General features: G+C 44.4%; 1 protein-coding gene across 1 annotated transcript in view; it reads right to left on the bottom strand.

Moving 5' to 3' along the window:
• The window catches only part of Serpine2 (serpin family E member 2), a 64,770-nt gene that overhangs the window by 17,124 nt on the left and 21,417 nt on the right, over positions 1–26,229 (bottom strand). The window contains exons 2-4 of the mRNA XM_052193426.1: positions 11,798–12,078; positions 6,893–7,120; positions 1,089–1,286 (exon numbers count right to left, since the gene is read on the bottom strand). Coding sequence (XP_052049386.1) covers positions 1,089–1,286; positions 6,893–7,120; positions 11,798–12,056 — 685 coding nt within the window. The 5' untranslated portion in view covers positions 12,057–12,078. The remainder of the gene's footprint in view (positions 1–1,088; positions 1,287–6,892; positions 7,121–11,797; positions 12,079–26,229) is intronic.

Below are 26,229 nucleotides of genomic sequence, written 5' to 3'. Positions count from 1 at the left end.
ACACACCACACACTGACATGAACACATCCATACATAGGACATTTCCATTTTAAATATGGAAATCCGTGTGAAATCCTACCACTCTGAACATTCTACCAAACATTCTCCAAGACATAATGGTATAGACGCATATACAGAAAGTATTTTTATAAGCACGGTTCATCAGCATCTGCTGTTTTATAACCTGCTTTCGGAAATCAGACACACACTGCATAATCTTCTGATTTATGTAGCTCTGAATCTAATTACCACATGCGTTCCAGAGCACAGTCACATCTCAGGATCCACAGCGTTTTGGATGCTAAAGTCCCTCACATTCAGTGTGGCCTTTCCATGTAGCCTATACCAATACCACTGGATATTTTAAGTCATCTGTTACTTATAATACTTGATGCAATGTGGAGGATTGCCACGTCATTATACTATTTAGGGACAATGACAAGAAAAAAATCTGTGTATGTCTGATGTAGAGACAACTTTTCTTTTTCTAATATTTTCCATCTGAGGTAGGCTGAATCTGATGATACAGAACCCAGGGCTCTGAACCCAGGGCTCTGAACAAGGCTTCTATTTATTTGCCAGTGTGTCATGATCTTCGGGCAGTCAGTTCCCTAGAGAGGTGGCTGCCAGGAAATGACATAAAGTTTATCAGATAACAGGTCTGCACCACGAGAAATGTTCAAGGGGCTTGCCCATCCTATGCAGTAGCCATAAGTGGGTTTTATTAGCCTTCCTAATTTCTGTGAGAAGTAAAAAAGAAATAATTTTTATTTAGCCATACAAGTTTGCTAATGGTGACTTGATGGATTTCTTCATATGTTTAATGTGCACATGTATATGTATTTATATATAGATTGATTTTGCTAATTATCTTTTCATCCTAGATTTTCAACCCAGAAGCCTACATAGGTGACATGCTAATATGTAATGTTTTTACATGGTTTTACATGCTCTGGAGTTCTGTCATTCCAGGTGTGAACCATGCCTCCCAGCTTTTTCCCTCCATACAAAGATGTGCTCTGAGGACCAGAGGCCTTTCCTTTCTGCTTCTAGTACATTAGGCTAGACCTCACCCAAACCACACTCACCGGAGCGGAACACGGAGAGCTGGGCCAGCATGGGGACTTGGTAGGATTTCCCATCGCCGGCCACAAATGTCCGTTTCTTTGTGCTCTCAGGCTGAAACCGGGATTTCCACAAACCCTTGAAATACACTGCATTCACGAGGACCAGCCTGGTAAGGGCACTATCGATCAGATTTGGGGAAAGCAGGTTGTCAATCATGCCTGTGAAGAACAAGGGAAAAATATCAGCAATGGAGGCCACACTAAGGTCAAAGGGCAGCTGGCTTCGAAGACACAATAAAAAAAATATTAAATACTTAAATCAAACATTCCAATCTCCTGTAACCCAGGCTGGCCTCAAACTCTCTATCTAATTGAGACTACTTGAACTTCTGATGCTCCTGCCTCTGATTACTCAGTAACGGGATTTCAGGGTGTGTCCAGGTTATGTGTCATTAAAAGTTGAATTAAGCAAGCACTCTCCCAACTGAACTATATCAACAGCTTTTCAATTGGATTTCTAAAGCACAATTTTTATACTAATTTTTTTCTCATTCAAATTTAAAACTTTCAAATAAAACTGAAACTTAAAATTGCTAAACAACAAAAAACAACAACAACAAACTAAAAAACCCTTACTGGTTAGTTGAGAGTTTACCAAACTTCAGCTCAAGAAATCACAACTAGTTCTGTGAGCTCTTTGTTTTAGAAAATGTTTATGTGTCTAGGATAAGCTATATTAGGAACTGTTTTAGATGCTTTTATTGACAACTGTCATGTGGCTGCTGACAAGGGTCCCAGAGGACCCCATAACGGGTTCATGAGAAAATTGATTTTAGCTTTTCCTTGTTTTTGAGCCACTAGGCTCACGATGTCTCCATCTGAGTAAACCTTCTGGCTTGAGAAATGTCAGAGCTAAACTTCATTTCTTCTAAGAGTTCAGAAATGCCTGGAGTCAATCCTGGGGCCTCACAAGCCACCTGATGACAACTTCAACAAGAACTGAAGTGGAATACCATGTGACCGTGTAAGGGCAGGGCATTAGGCTCCGAGAGTACAGAGGAGATGCGGTTAGCCTACTGGAAATTTCTTTGAAGGCAAGTGTTCTCCTGCTGGGTGCTGGGATGTAGGATGCCGCGCCTTATTGCATCATTAGTGAGTCATTAGTGAAGGAACAAACAGGCTCTTCCCACTTCAGAGTGTCGGAGGGGTCCTTCAAAGCCATCTATGCTTGAAGTCCAGGTTCCTTTTTGCCTTGGTCTTGGAAGGTTTGAAGGTGTGTGTGTGTGTGTGTGTGTGTGTGTGTGTGTGTGTGTTGAACAGGGGTTTCTTATACCCAAAGCTATTTACATTTAGTTCACTTGATTTATACATATACATATATATATAATGTATATCAACATACAATATATATTCAAGTTATAATTCACAAGATGGTAAGAGTAAAATCCACAGCTTCTAAAGAGGCCAGATATTTAAATTAAGCAGAGAACTCCATGTCAACAAAGCTCAAGAGTGAAGAGTCCTAAAACTTTACGAAAGTCTCTGGAACAATCTATGTTATGGTTTGTATATGCTTGGCCCAGGGAGTGGCACCATTAGAAGGTGTGACCCTGTTGGAGTAGTGTGGCCTTGTTGGAGTAGGTTGTATCACTGCAGGTATGGGCTTTAAGCCCCTCATCCTTGCTGCATGGAAGCCATTATTCTGCTAGCAGCCTTCAGATGGAGATGGAGAACTCTCAGCTCCTCCTGCACTGTGCTTGCCCGGAAGCTGCCATGACTCTGCCTTGATGATAGTGAACTGAACCTCTGTACCTAAAAGCTAGTCCCAATTAAATGTTGTCCTTATGAGAGTTGCCTTGGTCATGGTGTCTGTTCACAGCAGTAAAACCCTAACTAAGACATTAAGTTGGCACCAGGGACTAGGGTACTTCTGTGATAGGCCTGACCATGCTTTTATTTGGAAGAATGTTGATTTTAGGACTTTGGATTTGGAAAGCAGTGGAAAGATTTAAATGGGGGCTTAATGGGATATCCTAGTAGGAATATGGAAGGCTTTGTTACTGAGAGTGATTTGAACTGTGCAGACTTGACCCAAGGTTTCAGTGAAGAATTTCAATATGTGGCCTAGAGACTGTTTTTGTGGTATTTTGGTGAAGAATATGCCTACTTTTTACCCCTGTGTGACGAGTCTGCCTGAGGCTAGGGTGAAGAGACTCAGATTAGTTGCACTGACAAGGGAAGTCTCAGAAATGCCCATTATAGACTTTGTTCTCAGGGTATGTCTCATGAAGAGCATTTTATACAATCATAGCAAGCTGGAAAAGGAAAAATATAAAATATATGGTTTAAGTATTAAATGGGCTCCCGGAAGTGAAATGGAGCTGAATCCTGTGTTCAAGGAGATAACAAATGAAGAGAGTGATAATTTGGGGCAAGATCCTAACCAGCCAAGTTTAGATCCAGACATGGTGGTACACACTTTTAATCCCAGGAGATAAAGCCAAATAGATCTCTGAGTTCAAAGCCAGCTTGAGATAGAAAAACAAGTTCTAGGCGAAGAAACTTCCCCTGCACTGGTACCAACTTTGGTTGGTATTCTTACAAAGCCTGCCGCTTTTGTGTCACTCATGTGGTGTCCCAGAAGTACTTGTGCAGGAGCTCCACAGGGAAACAGGATGGGAAACATTCCAGACTAGTGCAAGCATGCTAGGCTTACGGGGTCTGTGGTGGGAAGATGAGAGAAGCCTTTGTGTCAGGGAGAAACTGAGGCTGCCGTGAACCCCAAGTCAGCACTGTCCCAGGGTGAGCAGAGGACCCTGGTGACAGCTCTCTCTGTAGGAAGCTCATCTCCCCCCCACCCCCAGTGGAGTGGAGCAATTTGGGGACAGAGGTTGTTTGTCTGGGGGTGTGTGGGAGTACTTTGGTTGAGCTGGCAGTAGCCAGGCATGCCACATGTTCTGTGGTGTTTAAAAACAGTCCCACATAATGCAGCGTGCTTCACTTAAAAAAAAAAAAGATATATTTTTACTATTTTAAACTCTGTCTATATGTGTATATCTCTGTATGGATATGCACATGTGAGTGTAGGTAACTATGGTAGCGGGCTGTTGGGATTCCTTTGGATCTGAAGTGACAGGCAGTTGTAAGTCACCCAACATGGTGGCTGGGACCTGAACTCTGGTCCTCTGCAAGAGCAGCCAGTGCTCTTAAGTGCGGAGCCATCTTTTTCAACTCCTACTTTTAAATATTTCCATTTTGATTGCTGCAGGACACGTCTGGAAGTTTACCGGGAATTCTGCGCCATGATTTTTACAAGTTGCATCAGGTGGTGATGACAGGTGGCAGTAAGATCCGGGAGTCACCCTCTTCGCTAAGCCCCATGTGGCTCACTGATTTCCAATTATGTCATGATAATTGCTAATGACAAGAGGTGAAAGAGAGGTCTGTTTGTTATCATAGCCACTGTAGCAGAAAAGTCCTGGAAACAGCCTCTTTGGGGGTTATTATAACTGTGAGATCCAGAGAAGGTCTCTTGGTTTCCCTACTTTTTGAAAAATGGCATCAGCAATGGTGACAGCTTACGGCTCCCCGTGTCATGGTATGACACACCTGATGTACTCAATTACTCACAGTTGACACTCATCCTATGGAATCTGGCAAAACAATATCAAAAAGGAAAACATGTATCATGTATTCACATATACTTGGACCCAAAGTTATAGCTATTTAACCACAACTACAAATTCCTGCTGCCGCCATGATATTGTTTAATTTTTGAAAATAATATGTTTATGTGTACAATGGGAATATATATATTATCTAGGATAATATCTATAGGTAATAGATATTATCTATGAATTTTGTCTCAAGCTAGAAGGAGGCTAGGATGTACCTAACTGGTTGAGGGCTTGTTTAGCTTGGTGCAAAGCCCGAGTTCCATCAGGAGCACGGCCAATAAGCAAATGAACAAACTAACAGAGGGAGCTGGGTCTGACAGAGCCGAGAGACCCTGCTTGAGGCTCTCAGCACAGGGCTCAGAGGCTTCATCAGATGGCACACCAACATGATGTACGGCTATGTGTTTATGGCTAAAGAGGGCATAGGGTACAATGACATGACATCACATAGGCAGCGTCAGGACCAAGAGTCATTCTTGTGTGTACCTATTGCCAACTGCTACCACCAGAAATGCAGGATCCAGCAGCCTAAAACTAGCCCTGGATATACATGCTATTGCTCTCCCAATAGCAGCATGGTTTTGGGAGTGGACTCCAGATCGCAGAGCAATTGAGAAAGTCACTGGTTTTCCTCTGCTCCCCGTACAGTTTTCTTCTCCCTCTTCCTTAGCTCCTCTGAGGTGATCACATTTTCACACATGTACATGTGTGATGACAGGTGACAGAGCCTGACTGGAGGGACCCTGCCCATCCCTCGGGAATTCTTCCCTGCTAAGCCAGGGGGTCAGGGAACTGTGTTGTAACTATTCATTTTTTTTAAAAATACTTTTTTATTTATTATATGTACATGAGTGCTCTATCTGCATGTACACCTGCAGACCAGAAGAGGATATCAGATCCCATTATAGATGGTTATGGGCTAGCATGTGGTTGCTGGGAATTGAACTCTGGACCTCTGGAAGAGCAGCCAGTGCTCTTAACTGCTGAGCCATCTCTCCAGCCCCAGGAATTGTATTCGAAAACACACCTCTGAGTAATCCAAAGTCCTGAGAAGCTTGTTCCCAAAAGGCAGGGTTTACCCTACCAAGTCTTTGCCTCTTGTACGACTCTAACCCCAAGAGTACATTTCTAGTCTTAGTGGTTCTAAGGGTTAGTTTGACTGTCACCTGAACAGAACCCAGAATCATTTGGGAAGAATGAATTAATAAAGTATTATCTTTCATTTATTAACAGTTGTAATTGAAGCAGGAATACCCGGTATGAAAACAGCACCATTTCCTGGTTTTATGGCCCCTGGTTTTATGGAGCAGAGAAAGCTAGCTGAGAACTGAGCATGTCCGTGTTTAGTTCTCTCTGCTCATGAGTGGGAACTTGATATGAGTAGTTAGTTTAAATGTTGGCCGGACTTCCCTGCAATGATGGTCTATGATCTGGAATTGTGAGCTAAACTAAACCCCTTCTTCCCAAAGCTGCTCCCTGTCAGGACATTTTATCATAGAACTAAAAGCAGTCCAGCCTTGCTTCACTGTGGTAGGCCTCAAACTCCTCCTGAATGTCTCTGAGACTTCCGGCTTACAAGTCAGCAGGTTGGAAACACCAAATACTGGAAAACTCTTCCATTGAATGAGAAGAGACATCTCTAATATGCAGTCACTGTGTGATGTTGAAAACACCAAAATGGAGGGGTTCAAAATGGTGGAATCACAGGCCAAACAGAGCCAGTGAAGGGCACCCACGGCTGGGCAATGGCAGATGAGACTGGGGCCGTGAGAGGAACAAAGCCAGAGCCCGAGAGGGCTGTTCTAGGCCAAGGAAATACTGGGTGCAAATCCACGCAACCTGATCAAGGAAACCAGCCAATCAGATAGGATCCCGTGGGGTGAGGGCGTTAGGGGGCAGGTATGGCAGTCTGAGGAGAGAGGTGGGGGGCTGTGTTCACTTCCACTGCCCACCCTGCAGGAGGAAAACCCAGGACAGTGATCCGTGGTAGCCATGGGAAGGCAGGCTGACTGAACCTGGCCCATGGAGAATGCCTAAACCCAGGTCGTGCTTGATGGAGTGAACCCTGGTCTTGACTACAGACAGAATCTCTATGTCCCACTCTCTGTCACCCAGGGTGAGCCCACACAGAACAGGAGAACCACTCACCCCTGGTCTCATTTTTGACCCAAAAATTGATGGAATCACAGGCAGAGGCTGGGTCCTGGAAGTTCACATTCTGCACTTCACACTGAAACACCTCTTTGTTCCTTGCTGCAAAAGGCACTTCCATTTTAAAGCCGTTCCTGACAAACACAGCATTGGCCACGGTCACAATGTCTTTATTCTTCTTGGAGACAATAGCCTTGTTGATCTTCTTCAGGACTTTACCAACTCCTAAAGGAAAATCAGAAAACATGGCAGTATTTTTTTTATGAGAATTTACATATTTAAAAAAAAATCCTCTTGTTGGGCAGAGTGGCTGATACTTGTAATACTAGGAGTTGGGAGGCCGAGACAAGGAGATTGTCATGAGTTAAAGCTGAGGTGATCCAAGGCTACACAGCAAGACCCTGTTCAAATAGCAAGACTCTATGAAGATGGTTCAGCGGGTCATGTGCTTGTCCTACAATCTGTAAGAACTGGTGCTCAGACTCCCAGCACCCACATAAATGCTGGGCAGGCATGGCAACCCACCTAAAATTCCAGCCTTCAGAAAGAGGTGGAGATGGAGAGTCATCAAATAGAACTGGCTAGCTACACAAGCCAATTTGGCGAACTTCAGGCTCAAGTGAGAGACTGTGAAGGTTTGTATACACTCGACCTGGAGACTGGCACTGTTAGAAGGTGCGGTCCTGTTGGAGTAGCTGTGGCCTTGTTGGAGTAGGTGTGTCATTGTGTGTGTGGGCTTTAAGACCCTCATCCTAGCTGCCTGGAAGCCAGTATTCTGCTAGTAGCCTTCAGATGAAGATGTAGAACTCTCAGCTCCTTCTGTACCATACCTGCCTGGACGCTGCCATGTTCCTGCCTTGATGATAATGGACTGAACCTCTGAACCTGTAAGCCAGCCCCAATTAAATGTCTCTTGTTTACAAGAGTTACCTTGGCCATGGTGTCTGTTCCCAGCAGCCAAACCCTAACTAACACAGAGTCCCTGCCTAAATACTTCAGGTTGGGAGCAATCACGGAAGACACTCTATATCCGCTTTCAATCTTCATTCAGATGTACATGTGTGCTCTTAAACTCAGACACATCAGCAGATATAACATTCACATGCACACATCAAAAAAAAAAAGTATCATGTGTACCACAGCATGTAAGAAACAAGATAGGAGTTACAAGAGACTAAGTTTGCTTTGTAAGGGGCCTCTGTCTCTGGAGGCACGGACAGTATGAAAATAAGCCACGAAATTTCTTTTCAGACAAATGTTCCTAAACCAAGCAGGTATGTTATGCTCTTCCTGTGGTCAGCGTGGATGTGGGTCTACTTTGGGGCTAGCGGCCATGGACGAAATGGAGGGCAGGAAGCAGCCTCATCCCAGCTTCCTTGCCTAACATTCTTAAGCACTATTTCCTTTTCCTGCCAAGGATTTAACAATGTGATTTTTTTTTTCCTATTTGGAGAAAAGAAAATGAGTAGAATAAGCATTAGGAAGACTATTACAAATTGTCATGTGCCGCCAACCAGAACACGGTGGTTTCTACTTGATACTGAGCTTGGAAAGCAAAGAAATTAATTTTAGGGCAGCATAAGCTTTATTTTACATGAGCCATTCATTCATGCTCCATTGAGTTTGGGGGGGCATGAAAAAGAGGGGGAAAATATGTCGTAAGGATGAGACGGGTTTCCACAGGGAGCCGGATTACAGGACGGCACTAATCATCCGGGGGCTTCTCAAAATTACAGTGTCCTTAAAATTCCTGCCACGGTCACCTTGATGATGCTTAAGGACTGCCTTGTCGTTCTGAATGTGCATCCTCCTCGGCGTCCACGAATGCCAGGGCCACGGCATGCCCTGGTCCACAAGGAGGGCTTTACATCATGGGCGGGGCTTCAGAACCTTCACTAGCCTTCGCAGCATGCTAGGGGGAAACCATTTTACAGAGAACAGCAGGCTTTGTCGGGGTGGGGTCAAAATACACCGCTAAAGCTAAGTGCCACCCCTGGCACATTTTGGCTCTACTCTCTCTGCAAGTACAGTCCCTCCTTGTGATAACCTACTGCCTACTTGGCAGGATCTAGAATCAAACCTCTGGGCATGCTTCTAGAGGAGTTTCCAGACTGGGTTAACTGAGGTGGTAGGACTCAGTCGACACCCTGGAGATCCCTGCATCTAAGAGGTACCATCTTCTGAGCTGGCATCCCAGACAGACTACAACAGGAGGAAGTGATCTGGCACCTGGGTACTGGGCATTTCTTCTTTACTTCCTGACGGGATACATGACCAGCTGCCTCCAGTTCCGGCCTCCAGTTCCAGCCTTCACCCTTCTCCCTCCATATTGGGAACTGAGCTAAATCTCGCCTTTGTTCAGTGCTTTTGTCTCAGCAATGAATTAGAGTAACGAACATACTTTCCAAGGAAAAAGATCAGAGCTCATCTTGCGACATCCTCATGCACACCCCACATAGTCTCACTTCTTCCTGGGTGAACATCAACTCCAGCAAATCCTCCGAGTCTGAGCTCCGAAAATAGCCTCCAGCATGCATAAGTCCTTAAGAAGCCTGACATCACACTCCACCTGTGACTGTTGACAATTCTGGAGGGAGGGTGGACTGACAACCAGCAGGCAACATCAAGGAAGGTGCAGCTCTAAAATCATGGTGGATCAGCACTAAAACCAAACTAAACCTGAACAAAACAAAACACCACCACACAACACCAGTTGCTATTTTGGAACTGTGCTGGCTGACAGGCCCTGGCTGACAGCAAAAACAGCCATAAATTCAGGCAGTGACTCACAAAGGTATAAATCACCAGAGCCCTGAACTTACAGGGACAGGATACCGTGTCCCAAAATTTTAGCCCTTCCTCATATCTAACAGGTAGGTGAACTGCAGAAGCAGGCAAAGTTTACCCTGTCGACAGAGGGCAGCACTGGGCATATGGGGCTCCCAGGCCTGGGGAGGGTCCCATTAAAACACAAAGGAAGAGGGAACAGCTAGAGCCAGCGAAAGGCACTGCTCCACCACTGAACTAGCGCTCTTGGCAACAAGAGCCAGTGTAGCCAAGAGTCCTAGCTCTAGGTCGTCATCACTGTAGAAGGGAGGAAGAACCCTATGAGGAAGCTCCCTCACTTTTCAGTGAGGTAATTGGCGCCTGACCAGTTCACGCTCAGTGTGCATGACAGCAAAGAAGTGCTTAGAAACAGTCCCATTCCCTTGGGTGCTGGGGCTATGGAAAGGGACACGACACTCGTGAGCTAATCTACAGGGAAATACTGCCAGCGAGCATGGGTTCCTATGGCTAAGCAGGTGATTCAAAACAAACTCTCCCTTTCAGTAACACTGAGCCTCTCTCACAGAGCCTTTACCTGTATCTGTCATTATTTTTGTTTGTCTTTGTTTGTTTATCCTTTGGTGGAACTAAAGACCAAACGCAGGGCTTTGTACGTGTAAGGCAAGGCCCTGGTACTGTGCTACACCTCCAGCTTTACCTCAGTGTTCTGACACAGGCTTGCTAGAGAGCCAGACTGCTCTTGAACTCTTGACCCTCCTGTCTGGCTTCCCAAGTGCTCTGATTACAAGCAGATGCTAGTCATCGTGTCCAGTGACTGGGCCTTAGTTTCTTTCTTCCTTCTTTTCTTTCTAAGTCATTTAGCTTTTCATTTCTGATATCTAAATGCATTTAGATCAGCAGACCACGTAGTCTGGACAGATACATCAGTCAGTAAAGTGCTTGCCACAGAAATGCGAGAAGCAGAGTTCAGATCCTTAGCGCCTATATAAAACCTTCTCCGAGTGGAGGTCTATGTCTATTCTATGAGCCTAGGCCTGGGGAAGCACAGGTAGGTGGGTCTCCAGGGCTCACCGGCCTGCTGGTCTTATTCAATTGGTAAATTTCAGGTTCAGTGAGAGACCATGTAGTGAGAGACCAAAAAGGAGTGTGATAGAAGAAGATGCTCAAACATGTTCTCCACACACTTCTTCACCCATACACACACACACACACACACACACACACACACACACACAAACTCACCCATACCACCCCCACAAACATTAATGAGCTTTAAAAAAATTTAAAAAAAATTTAAAATAAAAAAGGGACATTCCCTGTGCCTTCCATCTGGTTCTTCCGAGTGGCGTGTGACTGTATTGGGAAACTGTCATGGTACGGTCTACAGAGTCCATTCTGACTTGACTCAGTTTTCATTCACGCTTGGTGTACATGCATTCGTGTGCACATGAGCAGTTCTGTGCACTTATATCCCTCCCAAAGACTCACTTCACCCCACCCCCATCCATCCACCACAGCTCCACCATCATAAGGGTTCCACACAGCCAGTCTCTAGTGTGGACCTGTATTCTACGGATGCTTATAACGCAAAAGATTTTCCTTAAGAGAGAAAACATTAGCACTGGTAGACAGAGAACTGAAGGCGTAGCTCTTAATGTCAGGCATATTTTCTTCCCTTTAGAAGACCCTGGCCCCATATTCCAGATGGCACTGTATGACTTCTCTTGGCTGCCCTGCTTTTCTGATTAGGCAGAGACTAAGCCGTGACCCTTCGTGTGCAGGACTGTGAGCAAGCCCTCACTGATGAAGAAACACACACACACACACACACACACACACACACACGCACACGCACACGCACACGCACACACATGCTCGCACGCACCGTTTACATTGTATCGCATCACCCCCTCACTGATGAAGAAACACACACACACACACACACACACACACACACACACACGCACACACATGCTCACACGCACCGTTTACATTGTATCGCCTCACCCCCTCACTGATGAAGAAACACACACACACACACACACACACATACACACACACACATGCTTGCACGCACATGCACACACATGCTCACACATGCTCACACGCACGCACCGTTTACATTGTATCGCATCACCGTGGAGAGCTGCTTCTTTGTCCTGCCATCAGCCCCGAGCTGCAGCATGCCCAAGATGGACGCGATCCCATGTGGGGAGATGACGATGTTCTCATGAGGCCGTGACTTGATGATCTGATTGAAAACCTGGATCCCTGTGTCAGAGCCTAGTTCCTCCAGTGACAGAGAGTTGAACTGGGAGTACACGAAGGATAAAGTCACTGTGGTCAAGATGAAGAAGGGAAAATGCCAATTCATGGTTCCTTCCAACAAAGATAGCCTAAAACGAAACAAAACAAAACAAAAAACAAAAACAGAAATATATCACTCTTTTGCAAACACAAAGTATGAGTACTCTGTACTCAACTAGATCTGATGTCCTATGCTCATGATAACTGAATGCTGTGCTAAGTTAGCCTCTAATGCGTAGGGCTTAGACAGACAGGCTTGCAAAGAAGTAAACTTCCATTTGCTAGATCCTTAATACGTATCAGACATTAGGCTATAAACCATTATTTAATTCTTGAAGCTGTCAATCATATAAAGCATTACTTCCAAAGGGTCTTCTCTATGCTAAGCTCTTTGCTAAGTAGTAGGTCTGATGGGTGTAACCCTGGCTTCTCAACCCGTTCTTCCAGAGGGATATGGAAAAAATAAGCCAGAAAGCCATTAGGTAGCTTCAGAAATGAAAAGCCAGGATCATAAAGCAAAGCAACGTGGGTAAATAAATGAAGGGCCAGGGGAGGGCCTTGTCATAGGGAACGCACCTCTGTGGTAGGAACACAGTTGAGGACACCTGAAGCTTGAGAAAAGAATCAGCCATGCCTGGATGTGGGGAGGGAGAGCCCAGCAGAAGGACGGCAGCACAAAGGGACTGGAGGCTGTGTGACAGACACCAGGGCAGACCCCCAGCAAGGGTCACAAGAGACCACGTGGAGAGTTTTAAACAGAGGGGAGTTTTCTTAGAATCACAGACTTGATTCTTTTACTGTACCACATACAACTTTTTAAATTATAGGCCTGTTAATTAAAACAAATTTCAGTGGGAGCTTCAACGCTACAACAGGGCAGAACAATTGGTAAATCCATAAACGGTGTGGATGGCACTGCTTACACTGAGAATTTCAATTACAGCCATTTGCTTTTAAATATGCTTCAGTCCTTGACTGCCACTGGCAGGGCTTTCTCTGCCTACGGGAGGAGGCAGGAGCTTATGTGTATTTATGGGAAAGCAAATACTTCCATTAAGTTAGAACTCGATGGTAGCACTTAGCGAAAACAAAGGCAGAATTTGTGATGTTACTAATTCGATCTTTACTTTAGAGGCCTGAGGTTTTAACCAAGGCACAAATCTCCCCCAGGAGCTAATTTGATCCCCTTGTCACCTATGGAAGATTACAGAGGGAAATCTTTGAAGAGACAGGTGACCAGGAGTGAGAGGAAATGAGTGGTCGCATGCGAAAAGGAAAATAGTGTGGGCGGGGCTGGGTAAACTGTCTTCTTGCCTTCCTTTCTGTGTTTTGGGAAACTTCCCACACTATGCATGGCCAATCCTCAAAAACCACTTGTGGGATTCAGCCCCAGGGATTAGGAGAACAATTTTTAATTTTATTATTTTTCATTGCATCAAACCAGAGTTCACTGAATGTGGTTGAGGAAAGGCTTGTTCTTGAGTCACAAGCATCCCAATGAACTCCAAAATTTGTCTAAGGAAATGGCATCATCTAGGTGGGGCAAGGAACGTTAGCACAAACAGAACCCCCAACCTGGCTATCCACATGCAATGAACCACTAAGGACGGACTGTTCAGGCACAGGTTGTAATTGTCTTACACGTTGAGAAATAGGTCCCTTCTAAAAGTTGCAAACATTCGGGGTTTCTTCAGAGCTTAGTTGTAAAAGTAATCATAATCAACTCAGCCTGTCGAAATTCACAATGTGTAAGTGACCTACATACGCTCCCACTCAGCTCTCCGCTGCAGTCAGTGGCGTCCGTATTTTGACTCTGGCACCCTGGACTGCTTCTAATACCATGACAATTGCCCGAGTTTCCTGGAGCCTCTTGGACCTTGGAGGGCTTCCAGGCACTGACCATGGGAGCTTAGCTCACCCCTCCTACCAGTGAGTTACCCCTGATTTTCCTTCTTCACTTTCTCCCCTCAGGAACACATTTCCTCTTTGAGACTTGATGTACCACAAACTAATCACAGCTACAAAGAATGTGCAGAATCCTTGTATCCACCGACTTCATCAATTTCTGTTACTGACTCCTGAGAAACTCTGTTGGGTCAGGGAATATTTGAATCAATGGTTGGATCTGGACACTCAGAAGGCACAAAAGGACATGTTGTTTTTGCCACTGGTAGCTGAAAGCTCTGTGGGGTGGGGTGGGGTGGGGGTGGGGGTAAGGAGGACAAATGAAAATAAAAATCTTAAGAGCTCTTCTATCTTGGTATCAGCATGGACAGTCTCCCAAACAAAGTTACTTTAGTTACCATAATTTTGCTCAGTTATGACTTTTTCTTTTTTTTTTTTAAGAACAGTTTCATTATACTGGGAGTGTTTTTCTTGGTTTATTTGCTGGGGGATGTTTTTGAGAGATGTGCACATTCCGCTTCTTAAAAGCACATCAGGTAGTTTCCAGGCTGTGTGAGACTTGGAAGCAGGGCTATTTTTGATGGATGTTCTAGGCCTAACTTCAGCTTGGCCAACTGCTCTCGAATATAAACTCACCTGGCTCGTGCCCACATCTACGCAAAGTTCATGAGCCTGGAGACTGGGGAAGGAACCATGAGTCACTCCAGGTTTGGGCAAGTGCTAATAATGAAAGACACTCACAGCCCTACAGATACCATTTTACACGGAATAAATGTGGCAAGTTTTAAAATGCTTTTTCTAAAGAGCAGGGAGAGTCTGGCCATGGGAAGAACGTAGCACCTTGCTGCTCACTTCCATTTTTAAAAGAAATCACTCTTCGAACTTGGGTACGAGAGAAAGAATACATGTTTGGCCCAAATGTACTGGGAAATGTGGAGACACAGGTTCGTAAATCTGGTCTCGATTTCTTGAGTAACATTTTTTTACAACAATAAAAAACAATTCGTGTGCTTTAGGCCATCACTGAGGGAGATCATAAGCCTACCCAATAAAGCTGCTGCCACAGGCACAGCCTTCCAAACGTTGGCTTTCTCCTGCTCCAAGACTTTTCCCCTTTCCAGCGAGGGGAAGGTTCCTGAAGTAATTGGGAACTGCTCCGAGCGTCTAGCCTGGCTTAGCGTAGTAAATAACGGGCTGCGAGGTTTTGCCAACGCCAGGCTCTAAATGCATACTTGAAAATGTGTCACTTGCTGATGGCAGACGTGAGGGAAAAGCCACAGACCCCGTGGCTCCGACTGTCACTTCTACACAGGCGAAGCTGAGATTTCTGCTAATTTCACTTCTGTCTGATTGTTCATGCCGCTTTTTGGGGTGGGCTATGGAGACCATGAGTCTCCCAGTTCTCCCCTTTGGGGGCTCTTGATGGCCTGGGGCATCCCTTTTCTTTTCTATTGTTCACTTAGAGACGGGTAGCGCTTTACCGACTCTTCCAGACAGTGTTTTAAGCCTTTCCTGGTTGTCTCTGACGGGTTCTTCACCCCCTTCTCTGAATACACCACCCCTCGCTGTACCTCTCATGTGGCTTCTTTTCAAATCATCCCACCCCCTTTCCCGATACACAGGAAGCTCACAGAAAATAGAACCAGCGGTCTCTAGAGTCCCCGGGGCCCACAGGGTCTATTTAGAGCCTTACCATGGGCATGCACTAAATCAGAGGCAGAAGTGAGGACCTAATCCCACTGCTCAGGGTTTGGTTTGAAGCATAGTGTTCCCAAAATATCTTAGGAAACTAAAATTCAGGAGACAGCACATCCAAGTCTGGATTTAGAGTTACAGGAATGTGAGAAAAGAGAGGGCTGGTTCTGCTGGGTCCCCAATCTCACCACAAATGTCTTGCTTCAGTGCTGCCCCTCTGGGGCCTGGTCATGTGCCTTGATTTCTGCAGCCCTCTCTGCCTTCTGCCTGAGAAGCTGCTGTCCACCCTTAGCCTGGGCTGCATAAGGACTTGGAGACAGAGCCCTAGATGCCCTCATTGCTGACCTATTAAATAACAGAATATGGCCTGCAAACAGCGGTGTTTGTTTTCTACTTATCAAGCTATTTTTATATGAAATATACCTTCTCTATAGCACAAGCAGATGATAAATACCATGTCCACATGTCCACCATATCTACTTAATATAGCAAGCTTATGGAAATGGACTAAAGTGAAGAGAACAGAGGTCTACAGGCTCTGAGACTTTGTTTCTTATCTGCTCTGAGGGACCCAAGAGTGTCTAAAGAAAGGACGGTAGTCTATCTTCCATCACTTGCTAACACACGCTGGAAGAATTAACAATAATAAACTATGTGTGTATGCACACACAAACACACATCTGTATATATATATATACTGTATCATGGAAGATTTAAAATATATGGAAAAATATAACTCCACAGTATTCAACATTTATTAATGATAATGGTCAATTCATGGCTTATCTCTTGAAAGTCAATTATTATTCTGAAGCAAACTATAGACATATAACAGCACTCAGGATCATTCTAATATATATCCTAATTAGGACATAAATCCACAAGATCATTATCACTTAGCAAAATCCAGTAACTCTTCAATATGCTAATTATCAAGTGTTCACACTGTCCTGATTGTATTCTATTATATTTTTAATTTTATTTGATTCACGATAGCCATAAGCGCTAGCCATTACAAGTCGATAATCCTCTAGCTTTTTTAGAACAACACAAATTCTTAAGTTGCTTTATTTTTAGCTTTGGTTCTAATACCACTGGAATTTGATAACTGCATTCCTCTGTCCTATGTAAAATGGATAGAGTCAGAACAGGGTTGTTGGCAACAGAGACATTATGGCATGAAGAAGAGAAAAATTACCACCTGAAAGGCTGTCAACCCCGCCCCGATCTAGAGGCTAAGCAGCTCAATTAGTTCTTCAGGTAAGACCATTTTATAATCATATTGCACAAAGGATTAGGGTAAGGAGACTGATCAACTGCTCTCCTTGCTTTTGTATCATGATAACTGCCCAAGTGCCTTTTTTTTATTAGGGGATTCAACACGGTACATGCTATAATGATTAAGTTTCCTCTATTCACTGGTAGGAATAGACATAAAAAGAAAACCTGCATAGCTGACTACTCTGAACTTGCGTGTGTGTGTGTGTGTGTGTGTGTGTGTGTTGTGTGTGTTGTATATGTGTATGTGTGGTGTGTATGTGTGTGCATGTATATGTGTGGTGTGTGTGTGTGTGTGTATGTGTGTGTGTTAAAGGTGGGACAAAGGCGAAGAAGACCTCTCATTTTCAAAAAGACTCTGTTTTAAAATTCTAAGCTCACTAGAATGTTGTTTTGTTTTCCTGTCATTCAAAACTCATGTTTTTTTCAACATCTTCTAGGGGCTTGGTCCATTGTAAATATTAATTCTTGTTGAGACTCAAAATAAGTCACTTCAAGTTGATTCTTGGACCATCCAATTTGATTGCATAGTGTCCTCAGTTTCCTTGTCTTCTGTCCCTTGGGTTCATACAGTCAGTCACTCCTCTGGCTCCTTCTAGAGTGAAACTGTATTTACAGATCGTAGAGAGAATATCTTGTGTATTATATGGATGCATCATTTGTCAATTAGAAAATGTATGGCCTATAGGAAAGGATAGATGAGAAGGTGGGACATCCAGGAGGCAAACTGGATTCTGGAGTGGAGCCAGGCAGAGGAGGTGGCCTGGGTAGATGTGACAAGATGGACACATGGTACCTGGGCGCAGGTAACCAGTCGTGTGGCAGAATGTAGGTTAAAATAACTGGGTTAAATTATGATCTAGTCAGAGTAGAGCCTAGCTACATGGCCAAGGTATTTGTAAATATATTTCAGGTCTGAGTTTTATTTCTGGGAGCATGGAGCTGGGAGGAAGATCTGAACCTAACAGATTGCATTTCATAAATCCCACGCAAATGGTAGCAATAGCGGGAGACAGAGACAATGAAAGCCCACATTTATTTATGTTGTTTTCTGAGCCGTTATCTAAAACCTGCTTGCACATGAACTGGCTTGCCTCCCAGGGCCAAGAAAGCTATAGGCGGCTCAATGGTTGAGGCCAATATATAGGAAGTCAGCTGACGTTAAAAGTTGGTGAGACTGATCAAAATAGACCATTGTTAGGTAAAATCACTGAGTCTCCCAAATCGTTCCTCTCATAAAAAGTAGGGTCACAGCAATGCCACACACCTGGAATGAGCAACTACAAGGAAGGTCACGTTGTGTCGCCCCCCCCCAGCCCCGTATCTCCATAACTACTTCTCAGCCTGACATAAGCCAACCGGGAAAGCTCTGCGGTTCTTTTGGTCTCCACTTTTAGGATCTTGGTTCTTCAAACACAGATGCTCTCTTATTGATCTGTCCTTGTCCCCATTCTTCTAATTAGGTGGTGTGATCAGCAAGAACACACCTGACAATCACCCTGCATGAGAAGGGTCGCATCTCCCAACAGCTTTCATCGTGCATTTCTCAAAGGAAAAGTTTTAGTTTCTCGAAGGAAACACTGAAACTTCTTCACAGGTCTGTGATGCTTAAGGTGTCAGACCATGTATTTCCCAGCAATATTTTTGTCAGTAGAGAAATGTTTCAAACCCTCCAGAGTGTGTCACCAGAGGCATTACAGGTACCTCAGGAGTCAGATGGTGAAGATGTAAGGCTCTCTGTGAAGCAGAGGTAACTGCTTCGTAGAGTGATCTTCATCCACAAGTAACTGGAACTGCGATTATGAAGCCAAGGAGAGGCTAGCCTTGAATATGGTCCCACAGAAGTGAGAATACTAGATTCAAAACCTTTGTGAGTCATTCTTGAAATTATACACCCCTGGGCTCTGTCTTTGTTGTACAAATAAAATCACATTTTCTTAAGATAACTAAACCAGAAGATGGAGCAAGTCAGAACACACCACCACGTGCAGCTCTGATAAGTCCCCAGCAGTCCATGTGTGTCAGGATCTTTACAGTTTAGGGAAGAACAAACCAGAGACAGCAGCTGGAGCTGCTGTGGCTTTAAAATGCTTTTCCAGGTTACTCTAAAGAAACATTGTCTTTGGAAGTTCTTCACATATCTTTTTTTAACCAGAATCCAACAGGTATGCACGTATGTTTAACCTATGAGACTAACCGACTGTGTCAAGAATAGACATAAAAATGCTTAGGAAAGACATTTTCAACCACTGAAATGTATGGAAACGATGGCTTAAATGAAAAGGATATGTAAGGTGAACTCTGACACCCAGCACCTTTTACCTGTATATATTTCATTCTAAAACTTTCCTTTGGGGAAGGGGGGGGGGAAGCTAAAGAAAAGGATAGTGAGGAATTTGTTTGTTGTCTACTTTCAAAAATACTTGACCAGCAACACTCTTTCCCCTTATTTCCTTCAAGCTTTCAGAATAATTTGCTGAGGGCTCAAATCCAACTTCTCTGCCCTCGCCAGGGGCTGCAGCGTGAATGAACCCCTTCCTTATTAAGCTTGCTTTCTCCTCGTGTGCGCCTTCCTGCCTGCCGTCCCAGTGTCCTCGGATGCTTTAATAGAAGAAATAGAGTGGGGAGACATGTTTTGGTATGAGGTATAAAAAAGAACACAGTGGTTGCTATTGGTGAGATGATAAAGGTGGTGTATATTCTCCCCTCTAAAAGAAACACTCACAACGGTAAGATACGTGTTTAAGTGTGCAGAGGTAGACGTGCTAAATCTATAATGCTTTAGATGGGTGACTTCCTCATCCAGCATCCAACAGAAGGCCCCACGACTGAAGTGACACAGACCAGTGACTCACAATCTTTAAAAACACGGAAACGGTTTTGTTGCTTTGAAAGAAAGAAAAGGAAAAATGTGTAACAGATATCATACTTTGGGAGATACAAAATAATCACAAGTTGATAAATATTTTAATAAAAAGCAAATCATTTTATTATAACATAATTAAGACACACTGTAAAAACTATGTTTACATTTCACTTATATTTGTGGGAGGAGAATATGCTAGGACATTCATGTGGGGATCAGAGGGCAGTTTATAGGGAATCACTTTTTTTTCTTTCTTCCGTGTGGTTCTGGGTTGAACTTATGTCATTAGATTTGGTGGCAGCGCCTGGCTGAGCCTAAAATGCATCCCCCTTGGTTCCCTTTTTTATCTCCTATTGAGACAATGTTTGTCCAGTCTATACTCAAAGCCAGGCTATGACTATAACTTCACTGGTCCTTTGAAATATTACAGATGCTGTCTGTGGGTCCTCCACTCACCGATGAGAACCCAGCACTCTTTAAACCGACGCTGGAAAACCATGAAGACCAAGGGTTTTAAGAACAAAATGATCACAAAAATATTTCTGAAATAAAGATGTTTCTTTAAAAAACAAACAAACAAACAAACAAACCATATACCTCTTAAACAGCAAACTCTATCAACCCCACTATAAGAGAATAAGAGAGATCTGGGTCCAAAACCGATTATGTCTAGAAGCAAAGTCATCGCAGTAAGTAGCTAGCTTGCCACACTGGCGATTCTAATTGCAACCTAAATCTCCAATGGAAGCAGCACGGTGGGTAGCCTTTTAGCAGCTCAGCATTCTCGCCTTCTAGCTTTTGTGTGCTCTGCTGCTAACTGTTTGCACCTGCTACCTCTGGACAGCTGCCAGTGGGAAGCGAAGCCCACTTTGCTCAGTAGGCCTTAAGTGTTTACAGACACTATTTCCTCCCAGAAGGCTAATAGCCATTGACTCCTGGTCTCGCTGTAAATGACTCCAAAACGCTCATGAGCTCTTTAGTGGGGTTTGGCCCAGATACATCTCTTGCTTAGCTTCTTCCTTTGCTAATACCCTCTCTTCCCACTCCGCTGCTGGGTTTGCTTGGGAAATGCTTTCCCACCAAATCACCTTGCTGCTTCTGGGAGAACATGACCTATGCCACCTAACACTGGGTGGTAGTAAATGATACCCACCCAACAGTGTCCCTCTCTGTGAAGAAAACTAAACAGTCATATATCAGCAGTGATTGGTTCTGACTATTTTGGGCACTGTTTATTTTTGTAGCTGAGACACTTTTGCTATACAGCCCAGGCTGGACTCAAAATGCTCAATCCTGTGCCTCAGCCTCCCTAGTGCTGGGATCCATCCATTGGCAACCAAAACTATTTATCATATAAGCAACTGTGCAAAAATGATACCTACATGCGACAAGACTAATGGATATCTCTGAGTTAGCACTATACAGCCGTTTCCAAAAGTTTCAGAAAAGAAACAGTGCACTTAAAAACAAACAGGGTCTTTTCTTTTCTATTTATAAAAGCACACATGACAGGAGCGTGGATTCTGCATCAGCTGGATGCAAAGTGAACAGAAAAAGCTTCAGGACACAGGAACGGTGCCTAAGTCAGAAGAGCATGAAAGCCGTAATAATGTGGTATATACAGGAAAAGGAAAACGGTGGATACACAACACAGCCAGCTCCTTTCTCAGACCCCCAGGTGAGTGTCACAGCTACCCATGTGCACCTGTTAATAGAGGCTCATCTATTTGATGAGCAACTTGATCTATTTGTCTCTATATCTCCTCATCAGACACTACAGAGATAATTACTTATTAATATCTTATGCCATGTATTTAGTATAGTGCCTGGATTTTAGAAGAAATCCAATACATGCTTATGAAACAAATTGTAATTCAATAGAAGTTAACGGTTCCCTTCCTGTTTCATGTGACAGCGGGCAATTAAATTCTTCTGCCCACTTCTAACTTGCTTAAAAGCTAGAGAACACACTCTTAAGTACTTGAGAATAATAGCCATCATTAACTGGATGCTTATTACGACAGTCTGAATAGTTTATCTTCCCCAAATTCACTTGTTGAAGTCCTCCTAACTGTGTCATGTGATGTCAGAAGTTGATTCTTGCTGGACATGGTAGTGTACACCTTTAATCCCAGTACTCCTGGGGGAGACACATCTCTAATGAATTCAAGGCCAGCCCCATCTACATAGTGAATCCAGGCCACCCAGGGACAAACAGAAAGACTCTGTCTCAACCATCGTCATTGTCATTGTCATCATCATCGTCAACCGCCACCACCACCACCACCACCATCACCACCATCACAGACAGCTCATCCTGCCTGATGCATGAGAAAAACCAACTAGAAGGTACCATCTGCAAACAGCAGGCCTTTACCAACTACTTTAGATGCCAGTGTCCTAACCTTAGACTTCCCTGACTCTGGGACTATGGAAAATAAATTTCTGTTTTTTGTAAGCTTGTCAGTTAGTGGTATTTTGTTACAGCAGATTAAATGTAAAAGACATCTCCTAAATACCAGACAGTACTTTATATTGAAAATGCAATTTAACCCTCAAGAAGTAGGAATTAGTTGTTCTATGTTACAAATGGTGGAAACTGGGGATCTAAAAAAAACCTGAATCGCATATATACATTGTACAACTCAGACACGATAAGTAATCTGAGGTAGAAAGCCTGTGATATTCGGCTAATATGCTTCCCTTGGTGGAGTTTAAAGGCCAGTGGAGGAAAAGGTGAAGAAACACTGTGTTCCGCTACCTGGGCTTACCTCACCAAATACTTAAGAGCAAACAAGTGACCACAGATTTCAAGAGTGCCAAACTGAACACAATGTTTGTTACTCAGGGGTGGTGGCTTCCATCCAGGGTAGGGGCAACTCTGTCCCCAGGAGTTATTTGGGGACACTTTTGGTTGCCTCCCTTGGTGAAGCAGTGCTATGCCGTCTAGTGGGTGGAGACCAAGGATACCCTTCCTTAGGGGTACGAGCATCTTAGGGTGTGGGCCAGCTCCCATACCTCACGCCTCAGGACTGCAAGAGAACCTATGCTCTGATGCACAGGAGAACACACATTTCCATTCTGCCCAGGTCACCCATGATCTTGCCGGCTTCCCATCATTTAGAATCACAGGCGAAGCCATGGCAGTACCGACACCAATTTACAGCATGACTCTCTCTGGAATTTTTAACCGGAAACTTCCCTGGGTGGAAGAGGAAGGAATCCAGCCAATTACATCTGTGCATCCTAGAAGGGGAGGCTTAGGACTGGCAATTATAGCTTCAGCCTGATAGTTCACTCCATCCAATGTGTCAGCTCCAGTTTGCTGCAGCCTGTGAAGAACTCTGAGGCTAGAAGCAGAGATGCCGGCATTCTAATGAGCTTCTGCTTCCAGCAAGAAGAATGGGGAGGCGGTAAGACCAGGCTGACTCACTGGCAGTTATTTCCCTAAACTCTCCAAAGAGCAGCAGCAGGGAAGCCAACTGGCATCGCATCCTCTGCCCTTGGTCCTTCCTCCTGCTTACCGACTCTCACCTCTCATCCCATGGGTGCCATTGCTAAACCAAAGCTATGCTATCGTTCAAGTTCAGGAATTAGAACTGACAAGTAAGGAGAGAAGAACAGGGATCCCTGCATGTCCCCTGCCTGCTATGTCCCACATCTCTGTACTTAGTCCCTGGCATTTCTGAACCCCTTCTATCCAGTACCTGCAGAGCTGAGCCACTTGGAGTCCCAACCCCCACTTTACTCCCCCTCCTTCATCTGAGGGGGCCTGTCTGTTTACCCAGGAAAGTCAACTACTTGGCAAATAAGCTCTAAATTAGGTCTCAAGAGGACCCAAGCCAAATTACCTTAAAAAGTAAAGGTGTGTGTGTGTGTGTGTGTGTGTGTGTGTGTGTGTGTAGAACCATCATCATGGGCACGGATGCCTTCTGAGCCCTGTAAAGCACATAGATAACTGTCTGGGCCATGAGGTTCAGCTTTGAGAGCACTACCAGAGGATGTGGGCTTTAATCAGGCAGGAACCCGAAGGCCCTTATGCTCCTATTTTGGTCAGTGTGGGCGGTGAGTAAGGAAATCCACATTGAACCATGCAGAGAGGAATCCAGACTGCTGGGGCTCAATTTCACAGATAAAGTCTCTTGGCTCCCCAAAAGTCAGGTAGCATTAAGAAGTTTTTGATATTAAGCACAGCCATCTACTCCTCTAGTCCTCAAATACTAAGGCAGTGTGCTGGGCTCAGTGCTGGGCTCCCAGAAGGGAACCAGGCCTCGGTGTGAGCACTCTTTATCATCTTGTGATGACGGCACTAATGAGTTGCTGTCCCAATGGACATTACCAAATTGCTGATTTGAATGAGGTCAATTAGCATCTCCCCTCAAGGGTCTCAATAAGTGGTCTGGACTCTTGGACATCATAGCTAAAGACATTTGTGCTTTTTAGAAACGTATAAAGGTAGGTAGGGAAGTTCTGTGGCATTCCCCAGGAGAGGGCAGGGACACTGATAGCCACAAAAAGCCCTCCAACAATCAGGAGCTGCCTAGTCCAACCTGTCAACAGAACTAAGGTTGGTACAGTGGTCTGCTTTTAGAGAAAAAACAGACTTTAACCAAACCATCAAGCTACCGAGGCAATACTTAAATTCATTTTTTTTCCCTATCTCTGGTACAAATGGGCTGAAAACAAGTAGGCTATGCAGCAAAGGAAGCTAAGGCACACCCACCCACAGAGGGAACTGAAGCTCTCTGGGGAGAGCCCCGCCCTCCTCAGTGCAGACTGGAGAATGAGCAGTATATAACTAGCCAAGGGGCAGTGGGAGAGGTGAGATTAAGATGTTGGTCTACAAAACAAGCAAGCAAGCAAACAAACAAAATGGGGCAGTGGTGGCGCACACCTGTAATTCCAGCACTTGGGAGGCAAGGCAAGACAGATTTCTGAGTTCGAGGCCAGCCTGGTCTATAGAGTGAGTTCCAGGACAGCCAGGGCTACACAGAGAAACCCTGTCTTGGAAAAAAAAAAAAAGACATTGGTCTCTAGGGTGAAACACCTTTAATACTTTTTTGATACTTCTTTGATACTTCTTTGATACTTTAGGCACTTTGTCTTTCTCTTTTCAAGCCAGCCTCACCTCCTAGTCTTTGCAAGGCACAGGCGACCTTCGCTTGAGTGGAAATCCTGCTAAGCAGGCAGCTCACAGGCAACACATCGAGCCCGAACCAGAGAGCGCCTGACCAGAGAGCGCCTGACAAAGTCTCTCATGCCTGTCAGTGTCCACCTTCCTGTACTGCCCCTTCTCAGCCACCAGCCTCTGCACATTGTAAGAGGCAGGACCCCAAATCCCAGTCTTTCTCAGATTTCACACTAGAAGTATCCATATCAATAAAAGGGAAAACGTATGGTCTTAGGGTTTCCATTGCTGTGAAGAGACACCATGACCTTACACAGGACAACATTTAACTGGGGCTGGCTTACACTTGCAGAGGTTCAGCCCATTATCCTCACAGCAGGACGGATGGCAGTGTGCAGGCAGACATGGTGCTGGAGGAGACAAGGGTTCTTTCAGCATCTTCACTGGAAGGAAGCCAGGAGCAGACTGTCTCACATGTAGCTAGGAGGAGGGTCTCAAAGCCCACCCCCACAGTAACACACTTCCTCCAACAAAGTCACACCTACTCCAACAAGGCCACACCTCCTAATAGTGCCACTCCCTGGGCCAAGCATCTTCGGACCACAACACTGATAACCTGAAAAATTAATAATGATAATAAAAACCCCAAACCTTTGGTTCTTCCAAAAAAGATCCTGTTGAGATCTTTTTTGGGGAGATAGCTCAGCTGGTGAAAGTATTTGGTGCTCAAACATGACAACTTGAGTTTGATCCTAGCATCCATGCGAAAAGCTAGGTATGATGGTGTGGAGGGTCACACAGTGTTAGGGAGGCAAAGATTCAGATTCCTGGGGCTCACTGGCCAATGGTCAGCCTGGACCAAGTAGTGAGCCCCAAACCAGTGAAGGAGCCAGTTTCAAAATACACGGTGAGTAGCTCTTGAGGAAGGACACCTGTGAGTGACTTCTGCTTTACACACACACACACACACACACACACACACACTTACAAATATACACACAAATGCACACATACACAAATGCACACATACACAAAATACACACACACAAATGCACATATACACACACATACACACAAATGCACACATAAACAAATATACACACAAATGCATACATACACTACACACACATACACAAATGCACGCATACACACAAATACACAAATGTACACAGGCACATACATACACAAATACACATAGAAATGCACACATATACACACAAATACACAACTGCACACATACACTCAGACACATACATACATAAATACAAATACAAATGCACATATACACACAGACACATATATAAATACACATACAAATGCACACCTACACACATACAGACACAAATACACACACAAATGCACACATAT

The sequence above is a fragment of the Apodemus sylvaticus genome, chromosome 9 (assembly GCF_947179515.1).
Source record: "Apodemus sylvaticus chromosome 9, mApoSyl1.1, whole genome shotgun sequence".
Taxonomy (NCBI): Eukaryota; Metazoa; Chordata; class Mammalia; order Rodentia; family Muridae; genus Apodemus; species Apodemus sylvaticus.
The sequence above is the reverse complement of the archived record's forward strand: the minus strand, read 5'-3'. Positions and strand labels throughout refer to the sequence as shown.